The sequence below is a fragment of the Rhinolophus ferrumequinum genome, chromosome 7, assembly GCF_004115265.2.
Source record: "Rhinolophus ferrumequinum isolate MPI-CBG mRhiFer1 chromosome 7, mRhiFer1_v1.p, whole genome shotgun sequence".
Taxonomy (NCBI): domain Eukaryota; kingdom Metazoa; phylum Chordata; class Mammalia; order Chiroptera; family Rhinolophidae; genus Rhinolophus; species Rhinolophus ferrumequinum.
Genome location: NC_046290.1, coordinates 68,269,750 through 68,291,845, shown reverse-complemented (window position 1 = coordinate 68,291,845; position 22,096 = coordinate 68,269,750). Strand labels below are relative to the sequence as shown.

General features: G+C 37.0%; 1 protein-coding gene across 1 annotated transcript in view; it reads left to right on the top strand.

The window, feature by feature from the left end:
- LOC117024612 (solute carrier organic anion transporter family member 6A1-like) overlaps positions 1 to 22,096 on the top strand; it is a 106,459-nt gene that overhangs the window by 3,421 nt on the left and 80,942 nt on the right. The window contains exons 2-3 of the mRNA XM_033110022.1: positions 5,407 to 5,488; positions 17,412 to 17,971. Of these exons, the coding sequence (XP_032965913.1) occupies positions 5,407 to 5,488; positions 17,412 to 17,971 (642 nt within the window). The remainder of the gene's footprint in view (positions 1 to 5,406; positions 5,489 to 17,411; positions 17,972 to 22,096) is intronic.

The window sequence follows — 22,096 nt, the reverse complement described above, 5'->3', positions numbered from 1 at the left end:
TACAGCCATTACATTTCCACTGTCTCTATTCCTAATGCTGTACTCCACTTCTTGTGTATGTATATATATATATATATATATATATATATATATATATATATATAAATATATAAATTATATATATTATATATATATATATATATATATATATATAAATTGTAGTTGGCCTTCATTATTGTTCAGCTTCAGCTTCAGGTGTACAGTGCAGTGATCAGGCATCTACATCTTCCCTGACGTGGTCTCCCTTGCGAGACAAGTGTCCATCAGATACCCTACAGAATCTTTACAACATTATTGATTACATTCCCCAAACTGACTTTCATAACCCCGTGGCCATCTTGTGGTTACTGATTGTGCTTTCAGCAACAGCTTTTTAGACTAGGAAGATGCATGTCCTAGTTAATACAGCAACCTCGTAGCACTGTTATCCTTACATTACATTTGAGAAAATCAAGGCCCTGAAATATTGCATAGAGCTGTTGAATGATGGAGATAAGATACAAGTTCAGGTAGATCAATGTCTAAATCCATGGTTTTATGAGGTCTGTCAACTAAGTTCATGAACGTATTACAACCTTTTTTGATATCAGAGGGATTATTCATTATGAATTTGTACCAACTGGACAAACAGTTAACTAAGTTTACTACTTGGAAGTGCTGAAAAGGCTGCATGAAAAAGTTAGACGACCTGAACTTTTTGCCAACCATCCATGGCTCTTGCAGCACGACAATGCACCAGCTCACACAGCTCTGTCTGTGAGGGAGTTTTTAGCCAGTAAACAAATAACTCTATTGGAACACCCTCCCTACTCACCTGATCTGGCCCCCAATGACTTCTTTCTTTACCTGAAGATAAAGGAAATATTGAAAGGAAGACATTTTGATGACATTCAGGACATCAAGGGAAATACAATTACAGCTTTGAAGGGTGGACTAGGTGCTGGCATCAGTGCATAGCTTCCCAAGGGAGTACTTCGAAGGTGACCATAGTGATATTCAACAATGAGGTATGTAGCATTTTTTCTAGGATGAGTTCGCAAACTTAATTGTCTGACCTCATAATTACTCTAATGTATTACCTCTCATTCAAGGATTCTTATTAAATGAGTGGATTAATGATTACTGAGAACCAGCTCTAATACTATGCCATGACTGACTGGGAAACCAAAATGGATATTAGTTCATTTAAAAAGTAGACAGAGAAGTCAACCCTTTCACATTTCATGAATGTAATGTTGATTGGTCCAAACCTTTAGAATAATGTGAGCATATTTTTGTAGAGCAAGATACATGTTTTTGGGAGAAAATATTGGTCTACTAGAACCATAGCATTTGATTTAAACACACACACGCACACACACACACACACACAAAACCACCTTTTTAGTATGTCCTGTTAATTCATTGTATACATTTAATATTTAATTGTTTCCTTGAGGCAAGATTCAAATATATGGTAACCTACATGCATTTTTATTTTCTTTCACAAAGTGTCACGTAATGTTTGTCCTTTGACATTTCAGGAGCAATGCTTTCTGACAGTGCTGCTGAAATCAGTGTCTGCTTTGGATGGAAATTCAGCTTTTTTTAATGAGCTGTGACACAATGTTATCTGAAACCTGGCACTATGTGGTTACTTTTGCCTGATTAACACTGACTTTCAAAACAAACACTTGAAATGGGTTGGGCAATAATAGAGTTTAAAGAATGGAAATAAAGAAGAGATGATGGGTTAATGCAAAAACAAAATGAAAACAAAAACCCTTAAGACTAATCATATAGTCTCTGTAAAAGCAGAATTTCTGTCCAAAAGTTAATAAGCTTTAGATCCCAAATAGCAGAAGAGTAACTGTATTCCATATCCAGGAAAACCTTTTCCTATGCTCATTTAGCAACTATCTTATGAAATTCCAAATTTAATCTCCTCATTGAAAGGACCATTATTCTTCCTAATTTGTTGGCTTCTCCCTAGATAATGCAATATATTCCTATTTTTAGCTGAACTCTGCCAATTACCTGATGAATCTTTCACTGTCATTTAAATGTATTATTCACTACCAAGAACTTCATTGCCTTTCCTTTATTCTTTAAATAAATTGCTCTCTATTTTTGACTCCTCATATTATATATTTTGAGATAAATTAAAAATCAGTAGTCAGAGAAGAATAATTTTATTTTACCTTAAAATTAGGTCTTTCTTCATCATTTTCTTAATATCACATCTTTAGAATCACGCTTCTAAACCCTTAACTTGTTAAAACTCCTCAACATTTTGTCAATCTGCTCACTTCACATAGATATGCAGAAATGAGAGAGACACATGAAGAACTGTTTCTCAACACTCAGGGCTCTTTTCCCATTAAGTTCTCCAATGAACCCCTCATTATTTTGGCAAATTCACCCCACTGCAAAGATACACTAGTATTGGCTGTCTGCAATGTGCTCACGCACGTGTTCCTACTTCTGTGCACTTACACTCCTCTCCCAATGGCATCACGGGGTGTGCCCGGGACCCTTAGCAATGGGTGATAATCCCAAGGATTCTGTTAAGGGTTAAATTTTACCCCTCTCCCCCAAATTCCCACATTGAAGTCCTAATGCCTAGTACCTCACAATATGACCTTATTTGGAAATAGAGTTGTTGCAGACAGAATTAATTAAGATGAGGTCATACTGCAGCAGCTTGGGCCCCTTAGACAAGGTGACTGGAGCCCTTATATATATATACGCAATTGGGACAAAGACAAGCACAACAGAGACATGTTGAAATGAAGGCAGAGATCAGGGCGAGGCTTCTACAAGCCAAGGAAGGCCCATGATTGTCAGCTAACCACCAGAAGTTAGGGGAGAGCCATAGGATAGATTCTCTCTCACAGCCCTCAGAAGGAACCAATTCTGCTGACATCTTGATCTTGAATTTCTAGTCTCCAGAACTGCGAGACAATACATTCCTGTTGCTTTAACCACTCAGTTTGTGCTACTTTTGACAGCAGCCCTAGAAAACTAACTTAGAATCACACATACTTTTGGAAGACCTGATCCTAATGTTCAGTGACACTTGATGGGAATCTTAAAACCGTTCTCCAACCTGAGCTCATATCAACCCCCACAATTCATGTGTTATCATTGGGTGAATTCTCATATTCAGCAGAGTCTGTACCTAGAAGTCAACACCAAGAAAGAATATCACTAAATTCAACTGGCGTTTTTAATGCTAGGATTTTAGTGCTGAAGCAACTGTTCACACCTCAACTATTAGTATTATTGGTATGCCTCTCCTAAACTCCTCACCAAATTTCCTTTGCTGTCAACATTTGTAAACCTTAGTCTTTCACAATTCTGCCTCTCACCTTGTTCTCCTGGCTTTGGACTCCTGGACCGTTCCTAAGCCCTGCCTTGTTGTACCATCATCCGTCTCAAGAGTGAGAGATGTAGCCTGGGTTCTAGTGAACTGCACATGATTAAGAATGCATATTGTAGAAAACTGACAAGGTGAGAGAGTAAATTGCCTTTTTTTCCATTCACAGAAGAATACTGAACCCAATGCATGGGTTCATGTATGATGTTCCCTGGGTGTCCAAGTTAAATAACTTGAACGAGGAGTTCCGGCCTGTAGAATAATAGCACCTTACATACACTGAGTTCCAACTTTTTGTGTTATGTGCTACACGAGGTGCTTTGCCTGTGGATTTCTAGTTGGTCCTAATAGTGACCCCCATTCTCGTCATTTACTGAGCATCCACAGTGTAGTTGCATTGTAGGAGGTTCTAATACACTTAATTTCAGTTCATGCCCACTACAAAGTCAGTTAGGCATTCTTCTGCACATTTTACAGATAAGGAAACTGGTTCAGAGATGTTAAGTACTTACAGTGGCAGAGTAGGAATTGTGACTGACAGGATAATGCTCTGACAGTCTAGGACAAAATTATAAAAATAAAAAGACCGACAAAAGAAAAAAAAACAAGAAGAAATTCAATAAACAATAGAAGTTTCTATTTACATTTCTGTAGTCAAAGAGCTTTAGTGCCCTACTGAGCACACTAGTGACCAGTAGTATCTCAATTCTGAAAGTAACAGAATAATGAGATAGATTCGCTCTATATACAACCTACTACACTGGGAACGACACTGGTTACCCAATTCAGGTTCAGAATGTTTTATCCCCTCCGTCCTTACCACCAACCCCCTTATCTCTCCAAACATAGACATGGCCGGAAATGCCATGACAAGAACAGGTGAAGTGTATGAACCCGTTATGTGGCTCATACCGTTACTGTACATTTTGTCCCATTATTTCAGACAAGTAGGTCTTTACTGGAACTCTGAGAATTGATTTCTATCCCCAAAATTGCACAGCCTGTTGAATTACTATTGAAATGTAATGGACTGTGGCTAACTCTACTGTCCTTGAGACTGTGGAAAATGGAGTTTCCTGGAGACTGTAAGGTTAATAGTACTAGTAGTAGCATGATTTCCCCAGAGAGGCTGTTTCACTATGGAAGACACTAGATTTATGGCACAGTTCCAAATAAGATTCCGGATTCTTTCTACCAACAGTCTCTTATAAATTCGTGAATCAAACAAAAGACAGATTCAGAAATTAATGGAAACATGAATCTGGAGATCACAATTCCAAACGCCAGCTTGTCTTTTATTATGCAGGAAAAGAAAATATTCTAAATGGAACTTAGTTTGATTTACTCCTCAAATGTGGAAGTCTAAAGATTATTGACACTTTAAATGGATCCTTTCTGAAGTAGTTCATAAAAAATTTGTTGGGAGATTTTCAAGAAAAATCAATAAATTAGAGCTAATACAAATGTAAGCAAAATGGTCATTATTTGAGGGGAAAAAAGTGGTAAAGAGCTAATCCATTCCTTTTCTTGAGAGCAAAAGAGGAAAAAACACCTTCCTGGATTTGCAATAAAATCAATTCCGAGATTCATATTTCCCAAAGACAATAATTGCACCTTTTCTTTATTTCTGCTCTTGAGACAATAGGACAAATAAGATTTTAGAACAAGAACTGGAAAAGAAAGATTCTGATTTGTCTTCATACTTCCCCTTCCTGACAGATTCTTCCTGGTGCCAGTAGAGAAGAGCAGCAAAAGAAGGATTTTTAGCAAGTAGAAAAACTTTAGGACCTAAAAATTATTATGAAAGTATAGCACTAAACAAACGGAGAAAACTAAGCAAAATAGCATCATTTTCCTTCTAGTTATAAGTTTCTATGAGTTAAATAAATATTAAATACATAGTGTTATACATTTAGGACAAATAATCTTTGAGATCATCAGTAATTTCCTTTATTCTCACCTAACATTCCTTTTTCCATCCTGATTTCTTTTCTGATATGCAACTTCAAAGCAAAATGTGGTATGCATGCATGTATTTGCATTTACAGCATATGTAAGAGGTTACAGGATGGTGCCTAAGAATATGGGCTTTAGAGACAACTTTGATGTGAATCCTGGCTGTACCTGTTGGTAAGTCTGTCAGCTTGAACAAAGGATGTTACATCTCTTTGAGCACATGTTCTCATGTGTAAAATGCTAGATTAATAATAACAGCTACTTCATGGTGGTGTTCTACGAATAAAATGGGTTAATGTGGTGGCCTGACCCCGGTACATGAACACTTTAAAGGGTAGGGACAGTTTTAAGGGAATAAGTTTTTAGATCCTGAACTCCCTGTGTACTCTGCCTGAGGACTTGTGGCTGGAGGAGGGCCATATCAGAGGTGCCATGCCTGTTTCTTTTCTTTGTTTTCACTACTGTTCTTTTCTACATTCTAAAACAGGGTATATCTTTTACTCATCCAGCATCTTACTTTGCTGCTTTCACTTAATATATAAATCTTCCAGTGCCAAATAAAGTGACTATATGAAGTAATATTGTCATGTTGAGATAGTGAGTGACACTAATGAGTAAAATTATGTTTTTTTGCAAGTATGCAAGTCTGGTGATTTCCAGTTCTTTGCTTTCAAAAATTGAAGGAGGACCTAATTGAGTTTTCAGCTGATAAGTCATTAGAAATAATTAGGGGTGATAAGAACAGAGGTTTCTTCCACTCCTATCTACCGCGGGGTGTGAATAAGTTTCTTAGCTTGTCAGGTGTCTCTGGTCACAATTAAAAAATATCTTAAATATATAGATACTATAATATTTTTTAATTGTGACCAGGGACACATGACAAACTAATGATATATGATATAAATGTATATCTATTTCTATAATATCTATCTCTCTCTCTATATATATATATATAGAAATATATGTAGAAAGAGAGATTTTTTCCATCCTATAATATCTATCTCTCTATATATACAGAAATATATGTAGAATATATATATATTATATATATATATATATTCTATATAGTCTATATATATATATATATATATATAGACTAGGGACTAAGGGTAGAGACATCGGGAAGCATTTGCTTTGGGATGGTTTGGCCAGAGGATTCTGGGACTAGTTATATGTAATGTCCGGCTTTGAGTTTTTCTTTGTTGTCTTTTGATATGCCAAGGACTTCAGTAAAGTATTGGTTTATGTTATATATATATATATATATATATAGATATATATATATATCTATATATATATGTAGATATATATATATATCTAGATATATATATATAGATATATATATATCTATATATATATATATATATATAGAGAGAGAGAGAGAGAGAGAAGAGAAAGAGAGAGAGAGAGAGAGAGAGAGAGAGAAAGAGAGAGACAGAGAGAGAGAGGGAGAGGGAGAGAAAGATGGAGATTTATATTATAGATAGAGATATATACCTATAGATAATATGTATCTATAGATATAAATATACATTTCTATATAGAGAGGTAGAGATAGATATGGATATAGGTAATTGAGGATGATAATTATTGAATTGCTTTATGACCTAGCTTCAGCAGGCAGAAGTCATCTCTCTGGCTGTAGTCACAAGCCACCCATATTCAAGGGGAAGACACTTAGATCAGATCTCTTGATGGAAAGCCGTCCATGTCACACATTGTGATAGAGATTGTTGGGTGGAATGTATTATTGTAACCATCATTGGAAAATATAAAATAACACATATTTTGAAGGGTAAAATCCTACAATTTTAAAGTTGCAAGCAGTTTTTTGTTTTTGTAAATGGGGAAGCTTGAATTTGCCTTTGAGGTCAGCTATCTCTCTCTCTCTCTTTTTTTTTTAGGAAAGAAATTTAAACAGTTTAATAAGGCTTTGCCTATGGTAAACCAATATCCCATTCTAAAATGAAGGGATGTGAGATAGTGAGGAGTAAAATTACTCTGCATTATAACTAAAAGGTGTTTTTCTACTTGGAAATAAAGCCACATCTCTGAAGTTTGTTTCCATTGAAAATGAAAAACTCTCCTTTTTCTCCCTTTCTGGAGTCCTGGCTCTGAATTCTGGGCAGGATGATTATCCTGACGGACATGCATATGTGCAGGAGTTAAACCTGAGATGGCAGAAGACTAGGGACTAAGGGTAGAGACGTCGGGAAACATTTGCTTTGGTATGATTTGGCCAGGGGATTCTGGGACTAGTTATATGTAATGTCCGGCTTTGAGTTTTTCTTTGTTGTCTTTTGATATGCCACGGACTTCAGTAAAGTATTGGTTTATATTACATTACAGTGTTTGTTTGTTTTTTTGTTTGTTTTGTTTTGTTTTTCCTTTCTGCAGTTAAGGAATAAGCTTGTGTTAGGAAAAACTTGTCCTGATTTGTCCAGGTGTTTCTGGTTTTACTAGTTAAAGTCCCATGTTTCAGAAAACCTCTCAGACCCAGGCCAACTGTGATGATGTGTCCCTCTAGCCAGAGTCTGTCCTTGAGGTTACTTGTTGGGAGGGAAGGGTAACAGCCTGAGGAAAGCTGGTTTCAGGTCAGTTAGTGGCAGCCGCCAGAAAAGGTGTATCGTGTCTTCTTTACTTGAATCAGGCAGCACTTCAGGTATTAATAAAATGCCAAGAAAACGTATCTAAATCTTAGAATAAGCAGAAGAGATTAGTAGGTGTCCTTTCAGTGTCATGCTAGGCATTGTCTAGCTGGTCCACAGAGGTATTATCTGATTCTCTAGGAGTGAATACGTTTGTTTGACTTGCTATTTTAATGATTGGGATATTTTATACCTTAAATGTTGTTATTTATTAACTTGTAGAAGCTGATTCACATAATTGTTTTCTGATAGCAATATAAATGAATTTTATTTGATTTTATTTGAGAGATAAATTGATTTCTATCCTGTAAAAAAAGACAAACCCCAGAAATTGCAATTTTATTGCTCTGAAGGATATTGGTTTTGTATTTAAATTTGCATTTTATTCTACTGTCCTTTCTTCAAGCCACTATAAATACTTAGATATTTTTTTTCCTAATTCTTTTTCAACCAGCCTCATCATCGTACTGGTTCCCTCATTAATGAGGTAAATAAATATTTGACATTGCTAACTTTTTTGGGGTGAGTGATATTTTTATTTTTGAAGATCATGTTTTGCCATTAGAAATTTGTGGAATGTGCTAATATACCTAAAAAAAACCCTAGAAATTCATGGAGGGAGTGAACCTGGTAAACGCCTGGGTTTTTGTCCTCACTCCCAGGGTTGGGGAGACAATGAATATGAAGAGATTGGGGGTTCCTAGAGTGACGGTCTTTCTCTCCCTTCTTCATCTTCACTGCCAACCCCAACAGCCCTTTATCCTTCTCCCCTGTCTTCAGAGTTTTACTCAAAAGAGTCCGCCTGTCTTCGTGCACCCAAGCCAAAAAAGACAGGATCAGGAGTCTGCAGCAAAGAAAGCAAAGGTTTGTTTAAGGAGTTGGTGACAAGTCCGGAGACACACGTTAGCTATTGCTCTAAAAACCTGGCTCCCCCGTGGCCTCCAGTGGCTAGGTTATATAAGGGAACTGTCCTTAATTACGGTGACTATGGGAGTTGGGATGTGAGCTCTACTGATTGGTCAGGGCTAAGGCAGGGAGCACTTAGTCATGGCTCCACGTCCTGATGTCAGTCACGGTGTTGTTCTGTCTCACTCCCAGGGGAGGCGGTCATGGGGCCCTTCTGCTGTCATGAATCTGCAGCTGAACATAACTGAGGCCATAATGTGATCTTTGTTTGACTAAAACTTTATTCTAGTTTGAGGTTTAGTCATCACATCCTGGTCATGGTTCATAGACCTGAAGCTTTATTCTTAAATGACTTTGACTCTGACCAGAACCTAATGTCTTAAGGACTTAATGACTAAAAAGAATGGACATATAGTATATCTACAGGCAGGAGAATCTGGGGAAAGAATGCAAGGGAGTCACAGGCCTCTCAGGCTAACAAAGCTGGCCTGGATTAAGCAGAATGCATGCCAAAGAAATGAAGTTCATGTGCCCTTACAGGAGTCCCTTCTCTTAGCCAATGGAGTCTATCAATGCGGTGGCATCACTCAAACCCAAACATTTACAACTCAAACCCTTCTCTTACCAAGATGCACCTCCTCTTCAAGCTTGATTATACCACATTCTGATCCCAGAAAAGTCTCTGTTGCTTTCCTCAGTCTCACCAAAGATGCTTTCCTAGGAAGGAGTTGAAGATGGAATCAGAACCAGAATCAAACTATACACAAACGTATATGTATATGTGTGTATGGTATATGTTGTCAGGGTCCTGACCGGAAACCAGAAACCAGACACCACTCTACAAGTAGTTTTTTAAAAGAGAAGTTAGTACCAGGAATTGGTTAAGTAGGTGATGGAAAGATTAAGAAACTAGAGGAGAGTGAGGCACCCCGGAGATTAGCAACAGCAGGAAGCTGCTCCAGCTCTTGGGCTGGAGGGAGAGGAGAAGGCGGTGTTTCTGCAGCTCACGGACTGGTATTAAATGGCAGATACTGGAGTCATGGGTAAGGTGCAGCTGTTGGCAGAGAACCTCCCAAGGCAGTAAGAAGAGAGAAATACCCTGGTTTCTTCTTTCTTCTCACCTTCCCACTGACCAAACCTGTCAGGGTATAGTTGATGACAAAGCCTGGAAACAGGGCTAACCCTTTTGAGAGCAGAAGGGAACAGCAGAAAGGGGAAGAAGGAGAGTGAGAGGACAGGGGACAACACTGGTGCATTATTTAGTGGAACACATACTAACTCAATACATGTTCATTTGTTTCTTCCAGTTTTCAGTTTCACTGACCTTTAGGTTCTTTATCTTACTACTAGGAGGTGTAAAGAAAAGTACTTTTATAATATGCTCCAGGACCTTGACACAGGTCAGAAACTTTCTAATATAAAGGGCTGTTCTGCCTTGAATTTCTTGAAATGACCTGTTTAAATTGTCACTCTCTCAACTCCTGCATGTACTTCAGTACTTCTCCCCAGTATCTCTCTCTTGTGCTTTGCCTCCCAAAGATCTCCTTTCTGTATTTATGACTCATCTCTAAACCCTAAAGAAACAGAGACCTTTTACCACTGACTCTACTTCCTCTAATTCTACTGCTGTCCTGTTTTACACAGACACATGCAAAATACTGGGTTTTGTGGCAATACGAATTACATCCTCTTTTTGCCTTTTAGTTCTGAATACATTTAAAAAGTAGATACAGAAGTGAAGTAAGGAGCAAATATCAGCTGTACTGCAGGAAAAGCTAGATTGACGAGCACAACTGGGACTCCTTTCCCTACTTTCACCAATTTGATAAATCAATCCTTTTTCTTGGGGGGTATTCAAATAATGACGTGGAGGGAGTGACCAGAACTAATCCCCAATGTTCCTTTCGGGGGAATAGAGGAGAAGGCCTCTCTGTAGAAATGAGAGAAGAAGGATAATAGATGTTCTCTTCAGTCAAATTACTTCCTACCTAAAATGTCAGTCAATCTGCTAAAACCGAATGGTGGGCCAGTTTAGCCCCATTGGTCATCAATTTGTATGTAATAAATCCCTGTCTTAAATATGTGCAAATTCTTGATTAAAACTTTTAAAATCCTGGTTAAAAGAGTTTAAAATTTTTCTTTAAAATTTTTTTTGCTTTAAAACTCAGTTTTACAAATATGATGGATGCACTCTTATAAACATTAACACCATCTAAACAAAAATACACTGTTGCACACAATATAATCAGTAACTCCAATTCAACACTCAGAGAGTACTGGAAGTATGATGAGGAACATTAAATCATTTTTGTTGTTGAAGATATTTTCCTGAAAGAAAAGGTATGTAACAAATGTCACAGCATGTGGAGTCTATTTTATATGTCTAAATCCATTTCTTTTAGGTTTAGTATAAAGGTGAAAGTATTTGCCCACTAGATGGCGGCAAATTAAATCTTTTAAACAGTATCTCAGATAAAGGAGATGGGCAAGTAAGTTCCTGCTGGCAGTTAAATTGTCAGAGTAGTTACAAGTGTAGACAGAAACCATGATTTGCGAAATGCACTGGCAAATCAGATAAACTATATCAACCAAATTGTGATCACAGACTATCTATCTTGGTCTCCTAAAGTGAAACTCTTTTAACACCAATTCCTTTGGACCGTTATGTTCTAAGATAATACCACAGACAAACTGATCCAACGGTGACTGCCCACGGTCTTATGAGTTCTGAAAATACAATCACTGACTGTGACAGAGACCGGCCTACCTTACAGATTCTGACTAATGTTTGCCAAAACCACCCCATGACTGACCCTAGCACCCCAAACCCTTTCAGTGACTTTTCCTGACTCCCTCCTTTGGTATTCATTCTCTCTTGCTGCAGTTAGATTTGTAGAGGTGCTCGTAGTGGATGTGGAGGTGCTCTTAAAGCTGGATGTGCTTTAATACATCAATGAGATATGCTATTTTCAAACTTATTAAGGAATTATTTTCAAAATTTCTTATAATATTGAAATAGATTTATTTCAGGTAATATAAGTCAAATGTTATCAACAGTACAAAAGCAAACCATCAAATATACCTACTGACAAAGACACTCTCCTTGACCAAACTTTAGACAAATCCTTCTGAGCCCTCTTTTCAACTAGTTGAAACCAGTCTTAGCAAAGAATCCTGCTGTCATCATCATCCCCCCCGACCGTGGGTATCTGATCAAGTTCTTCATCCCCACCTTTTATGTGTAAGTCCTTGGCCTGTCCTTAACAAGCATCCTGTTAGCAAGAATCTGCCTACTTTTGATGTCTCCTCCTGGTTACTTTCCATCCATTGACACCCTTAATCTGCCCTTTGGCCATGAATACCCATTTGTCTTTGTTGTGTTTGGAGTTCAGGACAATTTCTCACCCCTATTGCAATAGTCTTAAATAAAGTTTTTCTTATCATTTTAACAATTGTGAGAATAATTTCTCTTTAATAATAGATGTTTATTTTTTAAATTTTTCACTTGTTTTCAAAACTTTAACATGTTATCTAAGAATCATTCTGAATGGCTTTAAATGTGAAGTTAATTTTAAAGTGCCTTATCTCTAACAGGAATACATTTCTGTAGGTCTTCTTTTTCACCATCTGTCTTTTCAATCAGCTGTATATTACTTCATTTATTGATGACCTAAATGATCTTCTAGTGTCTTCAACTCCAATACACTCAGTCATCTTGCACACTGAATTCTTAAGCTTCACTGGTTAACTAGTAAAATTTACTTCATGTTTATTTCAACAACAGTCTTTAGTTGAAAGACTTCAGTTCTCTCAGATACTTCTGGGCGACCCTTATTTCTGCCAAGATGTCAATTAGGGTAGTCATTCCTGGATATCTACATATTATTTATCTTTTATTCCAGCTCCTTCCCTTTCAGCATAGTTTGTCGTCTATAAAGCTACTTCAGGAAGGTTTGAAACTTAACAGCTTTTAGCTTTCTTTTGTGTGTCTTAAACCTTACCTCTGTTGTACCTCACAGCAAACATAGATTTAGGCAGTTATGCTCTTGCAAACGTTATTAATTATTTGATTGTATCAATTCGTTAAGGATAATCTCAAGTGTTGCCTTCTCTCCATTGCCTTCTGTGGAAACATCTGCTAATATTTTCCCCTCAACTGAGTCAACATCTACCCATTGGTTGAGGGTCTAACTTGTAGAGGGCTATGCATAATAGGTACTTTTTAATATATAAGTTTATGAATCTAATAATTTAATAATTATCATTGAATATTTACTATATGCCAGGAACAGTGCTAGACACTTTTAGTATATTACTTCTAATTCGCACAATAATCTTTCAACTAGTTTATTATCATCCTCGTTTTACAAATGAAGAACTAAGGGTCAGAATGTGTAGAAGACTCACCCAAAATCACATAATAACTAAGCAGAAGAGTTGGATACAAAGTCTATGTTTTATTCACTATACATCATGCTTCCTTCATGCACCTTCTCTTTGTTTTTCTCTGGGTTTTAAAATTATTTAGCATTTCATTTATCCAGTGGTTAGGCTTACCATCTTAAGAAACTAAAGAGACTCATGGAAAGCCAAAAAATCAAGTAAAATAAAACATCTGTAATCATTGACAAAAGTAGTACTTACAGCACCCACATTTTAAATATTTTTCATAGTAGATGGCAGTAATTTTCAGCACAAAACCTGCAGATCTTGTTTTTTTGTGTACAATATGTAATAAGTTTGACTACATAATTATGGGAGATGGTATATTCGAAACTATAGCAAAAATAACTACTCTCAGGAAGCAAGAATCATTTATCAGGGCAGTTTAAAACAAGAGCCATTTACTAAAGGCTCACAGTTCTATATTCCTTAATAGTTGAGGTCATTCCCATGTTAAACTACATTAAGTTGTACTATCATGTTGTTTATTTGTTTTATTGACTCATTTGTTAAAGATAGTTACATGAATTACCCTCACTAGGTTACTTTAATGAGTAGTTCATCCTATATACATATTTAGATGTTTTAGCTGAAATTGATATTATGTGGAGACTATTTAACAGCACCTCATAAACATTTATTGTTTAATTCAAGCTGGTCTCTTGAAATAGCGTAAGCTCTTTGAATCTTTAAAAGTGTAAATATTAAAATCATTTTGCATGTTTTCTAGAAGTTAACAAGTGGCTGTTACACAAATTTTCAATATAGGCATTGGAATATAGCTACCAACTAAAGTACTCCCTGGTAAATTAAGCAATCTAAGAGTTAGGTTTTTTTTTTTCAAATTTAGCATTTCCCAAATTAGCGTGTGTTTTATAACTCTAATCTATAATTTCTATGAAAGGCTGCTTTAAACCAGAGATCTGTCTTTCAAGAAAATACATATGAAGATGCTTGGTTTAGTATTGTCAGAGCAAAAATTGGAAACAAGCCAATACCATCAATATGGACGTGGTTAAATAAATTGTGGTTAATTCATGTGATGGAATTCAACATAGACATTTTATCTTCATATAAAGATAGCAAACATGGATTGCTAAATGTGATGTTAAGTAAGGTTAAATGTGCAAGGCAGAAAAAGATCCACTATTTCTTCTTAAATATTTAGACTACAATTCTTGTAGCTAGATGGCGGTGCCCTCTATTGTGTAATAAAAACCCTGTGGTTAGACATTTCTCCAATCTTTTTAATGCTAAGATTTAAAAAGAGACAACTAAGTCATTGATCTTGGCTTTAAAAAACAAACATTATAAAAATGGAAAAAAAACATTTTATAGTAAAATATAAAAGATATTGAACACCAAGGCATCAGTTAAGTAATTAGTAACTAAAAGACTTGTTATTAATTCTGTTATTTAACAGATTCAAATCCCCAAATAACTTACATGCTTAACTTTCTTAGAACTGAAAAGGAACCTCTGTAATTAATTGCATTCTCCTTTGTGGGACCCACCAGCTACATGTGGCTATTGAGCACTTGAAATGTGGACAGTCCAAATTCAGATGCAGTGTGAGTGTAAAATGCACTTTAAATACTGAAGACTAAATAGGGATAAAAGAATGTAAAATCGCTCATTAAAAATAATGATTTTAAAACATTGATTACATGTTGAAATGATAATATTTTGGACATATTAGGTTAAATAAAATACAATATTAAATTACTTTTACCTGTTTCCTTTTATTTTTATGGTGGGTACTAGAAAATTTTAAATTATTTATTTGCTGACTTTTTATTTCTACTGGACAATATTGCTCAGTAACTTGCTTCTTAGAGACTTAAAAACTTCAAAGGTCTTATTTCTGGCTCAAACTAAAAGATTGGTGAAGAACCACTTATTACTTCTTTTTTGACTCCCTTTTGGACTTTGAAAAAATGATGTAATCAGAACAACAGCTGTAAAAAAGCCAAATTTACATGGGCAAAACTTCCCCTGAGGGATCTGCATCTTTCCCTAGGGATGTTGTTATGTTAGTAAACAACACTACAGATGTGGCTGTCCTGACCTTCCAGCTCATCCTCTCTCTTACTAGTGCAAAGGCATTATTATTTTATGACTGTCACCTGCTACTTCCTGCAGTGATTTCTAGACTTTCATTTTTAAGGGGATAATTTTTTCCTCCATGTATATTTTAAACATCATTGTGTATTTAAAATATGACTACATAGCCATTAGTTGTCTCCTTGCATAAAGAATTACTCAAATAATCATGGAAGGAAGACACAGGTCAATAAGGAAACAAATCAGAATCAGAGGAAGGGAGACAATCTCTCCATTTTCTTCATAAAGTACTAGTATTACCTAAGTAAGTCATGCAGTTCAGAATCTAGAAATATGCAGATATTAAAGGGTAAAATGTTATAGCTTGGAAGTCTAATATTTCTAGCTAAAATTAGTTCTTATAAAATCTGCTGTTCATAGAATGTTCTTTGTTCTCTGCATAGTTTTCCCAGGGTAGACCAATCCAAAGACATTTCTCTGGTTTTATCCTCACCTCAGTAACATGCTCAAATATGCTAAAACTTTCCCTATTACTAATAGTTTCCGTAGGTGGGTAACTATAGGGAGTGGGCAGATCAGAAGAGCAACTGCCCTGAAGAACAAAGAGGCTTAGCATTTTAATAGCATGTTCAAGAGTTAGGGGTGGCATTATAGGTATTCCCAAGGCAGGTTTTCACTGACTACTCCTTCCCATCAGGAGGTGGGATTCCCTTGTCCTTATTTGGCCCCTGTCAGAACTGTCATGGCTGCACGGTGTGGTGATTTTCCCTGCCCACCATAGTATTATAATCCATTACAATTTGAGGGGCTAGATGGCCTCCTTAGTCACCAAAATCTAGTTCTAGCTGGTCTGGTAGCTGCACCTTTTCTTAAGAATGATCTCATCTCCTCTTTGTCTCCTTTCATATCCTCCTTCCTTTCCTACCCCCTCTCTCACCGCAGCCCTATTTTTTCTGCATATGGAAACATTCCTACTTCTGTAGGGTACTATACCACAGGTGCCAAAAAAATGTATACACACGATTTGTGTTCATCTTATGTTATCGGTATATATTGAGTATTACAACTTTTTACAGTTTTTTTCTTTTCTTAAAATGTGTATACATCTTTTTGGCACCCTCTGTATTTGACAAACTAGGTCTCTTAATAAGGTGAAATTAATTTCCACTCTGCTGGTGTACAGAGTTCTGTTGAGGCAAATTCAGGCCTCATGTCAGTGGTGGGGTCTGTGGGACCCTCTTCCCTAGCAATTCTCAGTGATTCCCCCCCGCCTCCCCCATCTCGTAGCTCCAGCACTTTCTAGGAGCACAAAATTTGTTTAAGAGCTGGATTGTTTTTGATAACACAATATCTAATCCATGGGAGGGAAGATAGTTTCAATTTTCCTGGAATGTCACCCTCCTGACATATGCGTACATAGCCTGAATAATTTATATTTTGCCTAAGAAAAGAAAACCAATAAAAAGTTACATTTTTATATAAACAACACATACACTTAATATCCTGCTACTATTCTACATTCTTTCTTTGCAGTTAAGATTTTTGTACCTGGGAAAGTAATTCGCACTCTAGGTCCCATTTCCCCTATTTAGGGAGGAAAATAATAATCCTTTCTGTTCTTGGCTAGAGATAGAGTTTCTAGGACAATAATTTCTATGTGTAAAACACTACACTTAGGAGCATTCATTGGGACATGGTTTTATGATCATTGCTGGTTTCTCCAAATGTTGTAGAAGTGTGTTTTTCATGTCTTCTGATTTCTCTTCCTCCTTCAACAATTTTCTGGTTGTTTCTAGTGAGATTATTCAGTTAAAAAAGCAAACAGACAAACAAAAACACTACTATAAAGTAATTTTGGGGAAGTTGGGGGACGGTTCCACTGTGCCATAGTTGCATATTTCTCTTTCCTTACTTGCTTAATGAGAAAGTATTAAATTTCACGCCATTAGACTCACTCTGGTGCTTCCTGTATTAACAGTTATCAGAATCTAGTAGTACTAGCTGTTTTGTTTTCCTCCCCATCCCCCACGTGGAAGCAAAGAGGAAACAGCGTTGGAAGTTCTCTCAGGGCAACTGTCAACCTCCTTGCGGGGACATTTGCCTCCTGCCAAGAAGAGACACGGTCCCTCTGGAAGCCTGGGCTGCAGGCACCAGTTCCCCGATATCTACGCCCCCTGGTGGGTTGGAGCAGGCTGCGTTGCGCCTGGGAGCCACAGGCCAAGCAACCTGCAGCGTGAACCACGCTCCAGCCTCTGCAGGCGCCCTTGGGCCATGCAGGAAGCCCTAGCGGAAGTAGAGCCCCAGGCCGCAAGGGCCCAGCCTACCGTGGGCGCTGTGCCTGGGGAGAAAAAGAAGTCTAGGAAAAAACCCTGGTACATAAAGATGGTTCCAGCTAGCCTGATCAGGTTCCGCAATGTCTTAAAAAAGAAAAGAAGCAAGGCTGGGGCCGTAACCCCCATAATCCAGAAGCCCCCAAAGGGGTATGAAAATTTTGAGGGGCCCTGTGGTTTGGGCCATATAGTCATTGGCAGCTGTCAGCATTTTAATAACATCCACTGCTTCCTGATTTTCTACTGCACCCTGGTATTCTCTCAAGGTGAGCCTGAAGGGGTGGGGTGGTGGTGGTGGTGTAGTTCTGGTGAGGGCAGCAGGGGCCCCTCCCAGTGGTTGCCCAGGTGGGGGAGGCCAGAGAGAGACCAGGTGGCACAACTTGAGGCAGCTGTACTCTCTAACATTCTCAGGTTAAAAGGGCTGCCTGCCATCTTGGGTTTGGGCTCCTGTCATTGCTTTAATTTATCAAGCACCTGATTGACAGTTACCCTTCACAGTGTGAGTGATAGGAGCCTGGCCTCCAGATAGCCACCTGGAGGGAGTGGTGTTGAATCATTAATGTTGTTTGGTCACCAACCCTGAGAAATTCAGGGTTAAATCACTTGGGGGATTAAATAAAGTTGGAAACAGTGTCTGTGACCACCAGGTTGCTTCTGCTTCTGCCCAGTTTTAAGCCTTACTGGTCAAGCCATTTCCTGCCTGGATCTTGTTTCCTAATGTGTGAATTGAAGAGGTAGAGTGGGACCTCAAACAATGTATATCAGACAACCCACGCACACAGTTTGAAGACGAATGTGAATTTGTTGCCTAAATTTAGAGGGGTCATGCATTCTCTACTTCGCCAAGGCCCCTCATCCACAGCCATTACAACCCAGCTTCTTTACTAGCCGGTTAACTGATGGCACTGGAGTTGCCAAGCACAGTCTCTTTTTGCTCTAAAATACTATGTCTAAATAAGTGCAGTAAAAAAAGCTAAATGTATTAAGAGGAACATATAAGAGGAACAAATACATAGTCATCAGTTTATTTTTGTGGAGATCATCAAAGAAGTTTTCTCGGAGGTAGAGGCATTTGAATTATGCCTTGATAAATAGGTACAGTTCTCAGAGAGCTGGGGATGTAGTTAAGGGATGTTTATTGAATAAGGAGATGAAAAAATAAATGAGTGTTTTGATAAACACTCATACAGAAAAGCCTTGTTTCAGAATGGTGAGTGACAAGTGTGGGTGGATGATGGTTTCACCTAAGCACCAATAAAGGTAATTATATTTATTTTATTATTGCCTCCCCCCCAAGACCTAAAATAGTGATTGAAGCAGAAAGGACACCAATAAAGAGGTACTGAATGCATAAATGAATAATAAACGGAAAAGACAAATTGTGGCCGCATTATATATGTCTTTAAATACCAGACTGAGAATTTTGAAAGGATACTAAAAAGTGTTTACATCCCACTAATGTCCTGGGTGATGAGTAAGGTGCTCTACAGGCATTATCTCATTTGATATCATCTCCTCATTCAGTGGGTAATGAGATATAGGAGGGTTTTGAACAAGTGCTTGACAGTGAAAGGTATCAGCTCCACTTTGTAACTGACATCATACAGGTCATTTGGGTATAATATTGGTGTCTTAATAATATTCCTAAAAATGCTATATCTCTTCACTTATCTATTTATCAGTTGATATAATTTATTATTAGTATTACATTTTAAGCAATTTTGAGATAATTTCCAACATATGGAAAGTATGCAAAGGCAACGCAAAGAATTCCTGAGTCCCTTTCACCCAGATTCTCTAGATGTTTGTATTTTCAGTTGTTTTTACACTTTGTATAATAGTTTACATGTGTTCCTTCACCTTTTCTTTCCCTAGACATATAGATTTTTTTTTCAGACGTGGTGCCCCATTACTGCTAAATACCCAGTGTGCATCTTCCCAAAGTGAGGACACTCCTATATAACCACCATTCACCTCTCCCAGTCAGGACTATCTGTGCAACACTGCCATTAAATTATGAATTGGTGGCCCCCACTCAGACTTTGCCAACTGTCTCCACAGTGTCTCCTTTTCCTTTTTGATCCAAAATTCTATCCAGGAACACGTTGCATTAGTTGTCTTATTTTAGACTTTTTAAATCTGAAACACTTCCTCATTTTCCTAAAGTCTTAAAACATACGGTTTTTTCATTCTGTATGTTGAACTTCAATCTGGGAGGGTATGTTTGAGATGTTTTCTTATGATCAGACTCAGGCCATACCTGCCTGCCCTGTCAACCTGCTTACACCTTATCTCCCTCCCCCCACCCCCAATTTGTGGGTTTATCTTTTCATTTTTTCAACCTGTGTTTTTTTTATTACAAAAGTATTCAGTTTGTTGAAGCCCAATTTAATTTTTAATGATTCATTCTTTTTTGGTTTTTATCAAAAAAAATATTGCTAAGTCAGTGTCACAATGATTTCTCTGCTTTGTTGTCTTCTAAAGTTGTATGGTTTAGCTTTATGTTAGGTCTCATGCCATTTTTAAGTGAATTTTTGTGTATGGAAAGGCTCAAGGTTAATTTTTTCCATATAAAACCTTTATTCTATCATAATTAATGAAAAGACTATCTTTATTCCATTGAATTACCTTGGCACTTTTGTTGAAATTTTGATCTTTTTCTAAGTCTATTTCTAGCCTCTGGATTCTTTTCCATTGACCTCGTATATATCTATACTTATGCAAATATTATATTGCACTGGTTTACTGTGGCCTTTATTGTATGTATTGAATCAGGTGTTCTTATTTATTTTATTAAATTTATTGGTGTGACATTGGTTAGTAAAATTATATAGGTTTCAAGTGTACAATTCTATAATACATCATCCATCTATATATTGTATTATGTGTCCACCACCCCAAATCAAATCTCTCTCCACCACCATATATTTGAACCCCTTTCCCCTCTTCTACCATCTCCACTTCCCCCTTACCCTCTGGTAACCACTAAACTGCAGTGTGTGTCTATGAGTGTTTGTTTGTTTGTTTTGTTCATTTGTTCTTTCAGTTTCATATCTGACGTATGAGTGAAATCATATAGTTCTTGACTTTATCTGTCTGACTTATTTTGCTTAGCATGATAATTTCAAGATCCATCCATGCTGTCACAAATGGCAGTATTTCATCTTTTCTTATGGCTGAGTAATATTCCAATGTGTATATATACCACATCTTCTTTATCCAGTCATCTATCAAAGGACGCTTCAGTTGCTTCCGTGTCTTGGCCACCGTGAATAATGCTGTAGTGAACATGAGGGTACATATATCTTTATGGAAAAATGTTTTCAAATGCTTTGGGTAGATATCCAGAAGAGGGATTGCTGGGTCATATGGTAATTCTATTCTTAATTTTTGAGGCGTTCCTCAAAAAGTGCTGTGTTCCTTAGTTGCTGTATACCCATTTACATTTGACCTGCAGTGTATGAGGGTTACTTTTTCTCCATAACCTCTCCAACACTTGTTATTACTTGTCTTGTTGATAATAGCCATTCTAACCAGTGTGGCTTTGGTTTGCATTTCCCTAATAGCTGGTGAAGTTGAGCATCTTTTCATATACCTGTTAGCCATTTGTATGTCTTTTTGGGAGACGTGTCTATTCATGTCTGCTGCCCATTTTTTAATTGGATTATTTCTTTATTTGTTGTTGAGTTGTACGAATTCTTTATATATTTTGGATATTAGCCCATTATCAGAGGTGTTATTTGCAAATATCTTCTCCCATTTGGTTGGTTGCTTGTTTGTTTTGTTGATGGTTTCTTTTGCTATGCTGAAGCTTTTAAATTTGATATAGTCCCATTCATTCATTTTTGCTTTTACTTCCCTTGCTTTTGAGGTTAAATTCATAAAATCCCCTCTAAGACCAAGGTCCATAAGTTTAGTACCTATGTTCTATGCAATTTATTGTTTCAGGTCTTATGTTTAGGTCTTTGATATATTTTGAGTTAATTTTTGTCACAGGTGAGAAATAGCAGTCTAGTTTCAGCCTTTTACATGTAGCTTTCCAATTTTCCCAGCACATTTATTGAAGAGGCTTTCTTTTCTCCATTGTATGTTTTTGGCTCCTTTCTCAAAAATTACATGCCCATATATGTATGGGTTTATTTCTGCATTCTCAATTTGGTTCCATTGGCCTGTGTGTTTATTTTTCTGCCAATACCATGTTGTTTTGATTATTGTCATTTTATAGTATAATTTGAAGTCAGAGAGTATGATACCTCTGACCTTGTTCTTTTTTCTCAGGATTGCTTTGGCTATTTGGGGTCTTTTGTGATTTCATACAAACCTGATAATTTTGTTGTTGTTGTTCTATTTCTTTAAAAAATGCCATTAGGATTTTGATGCAGCTTGTATTA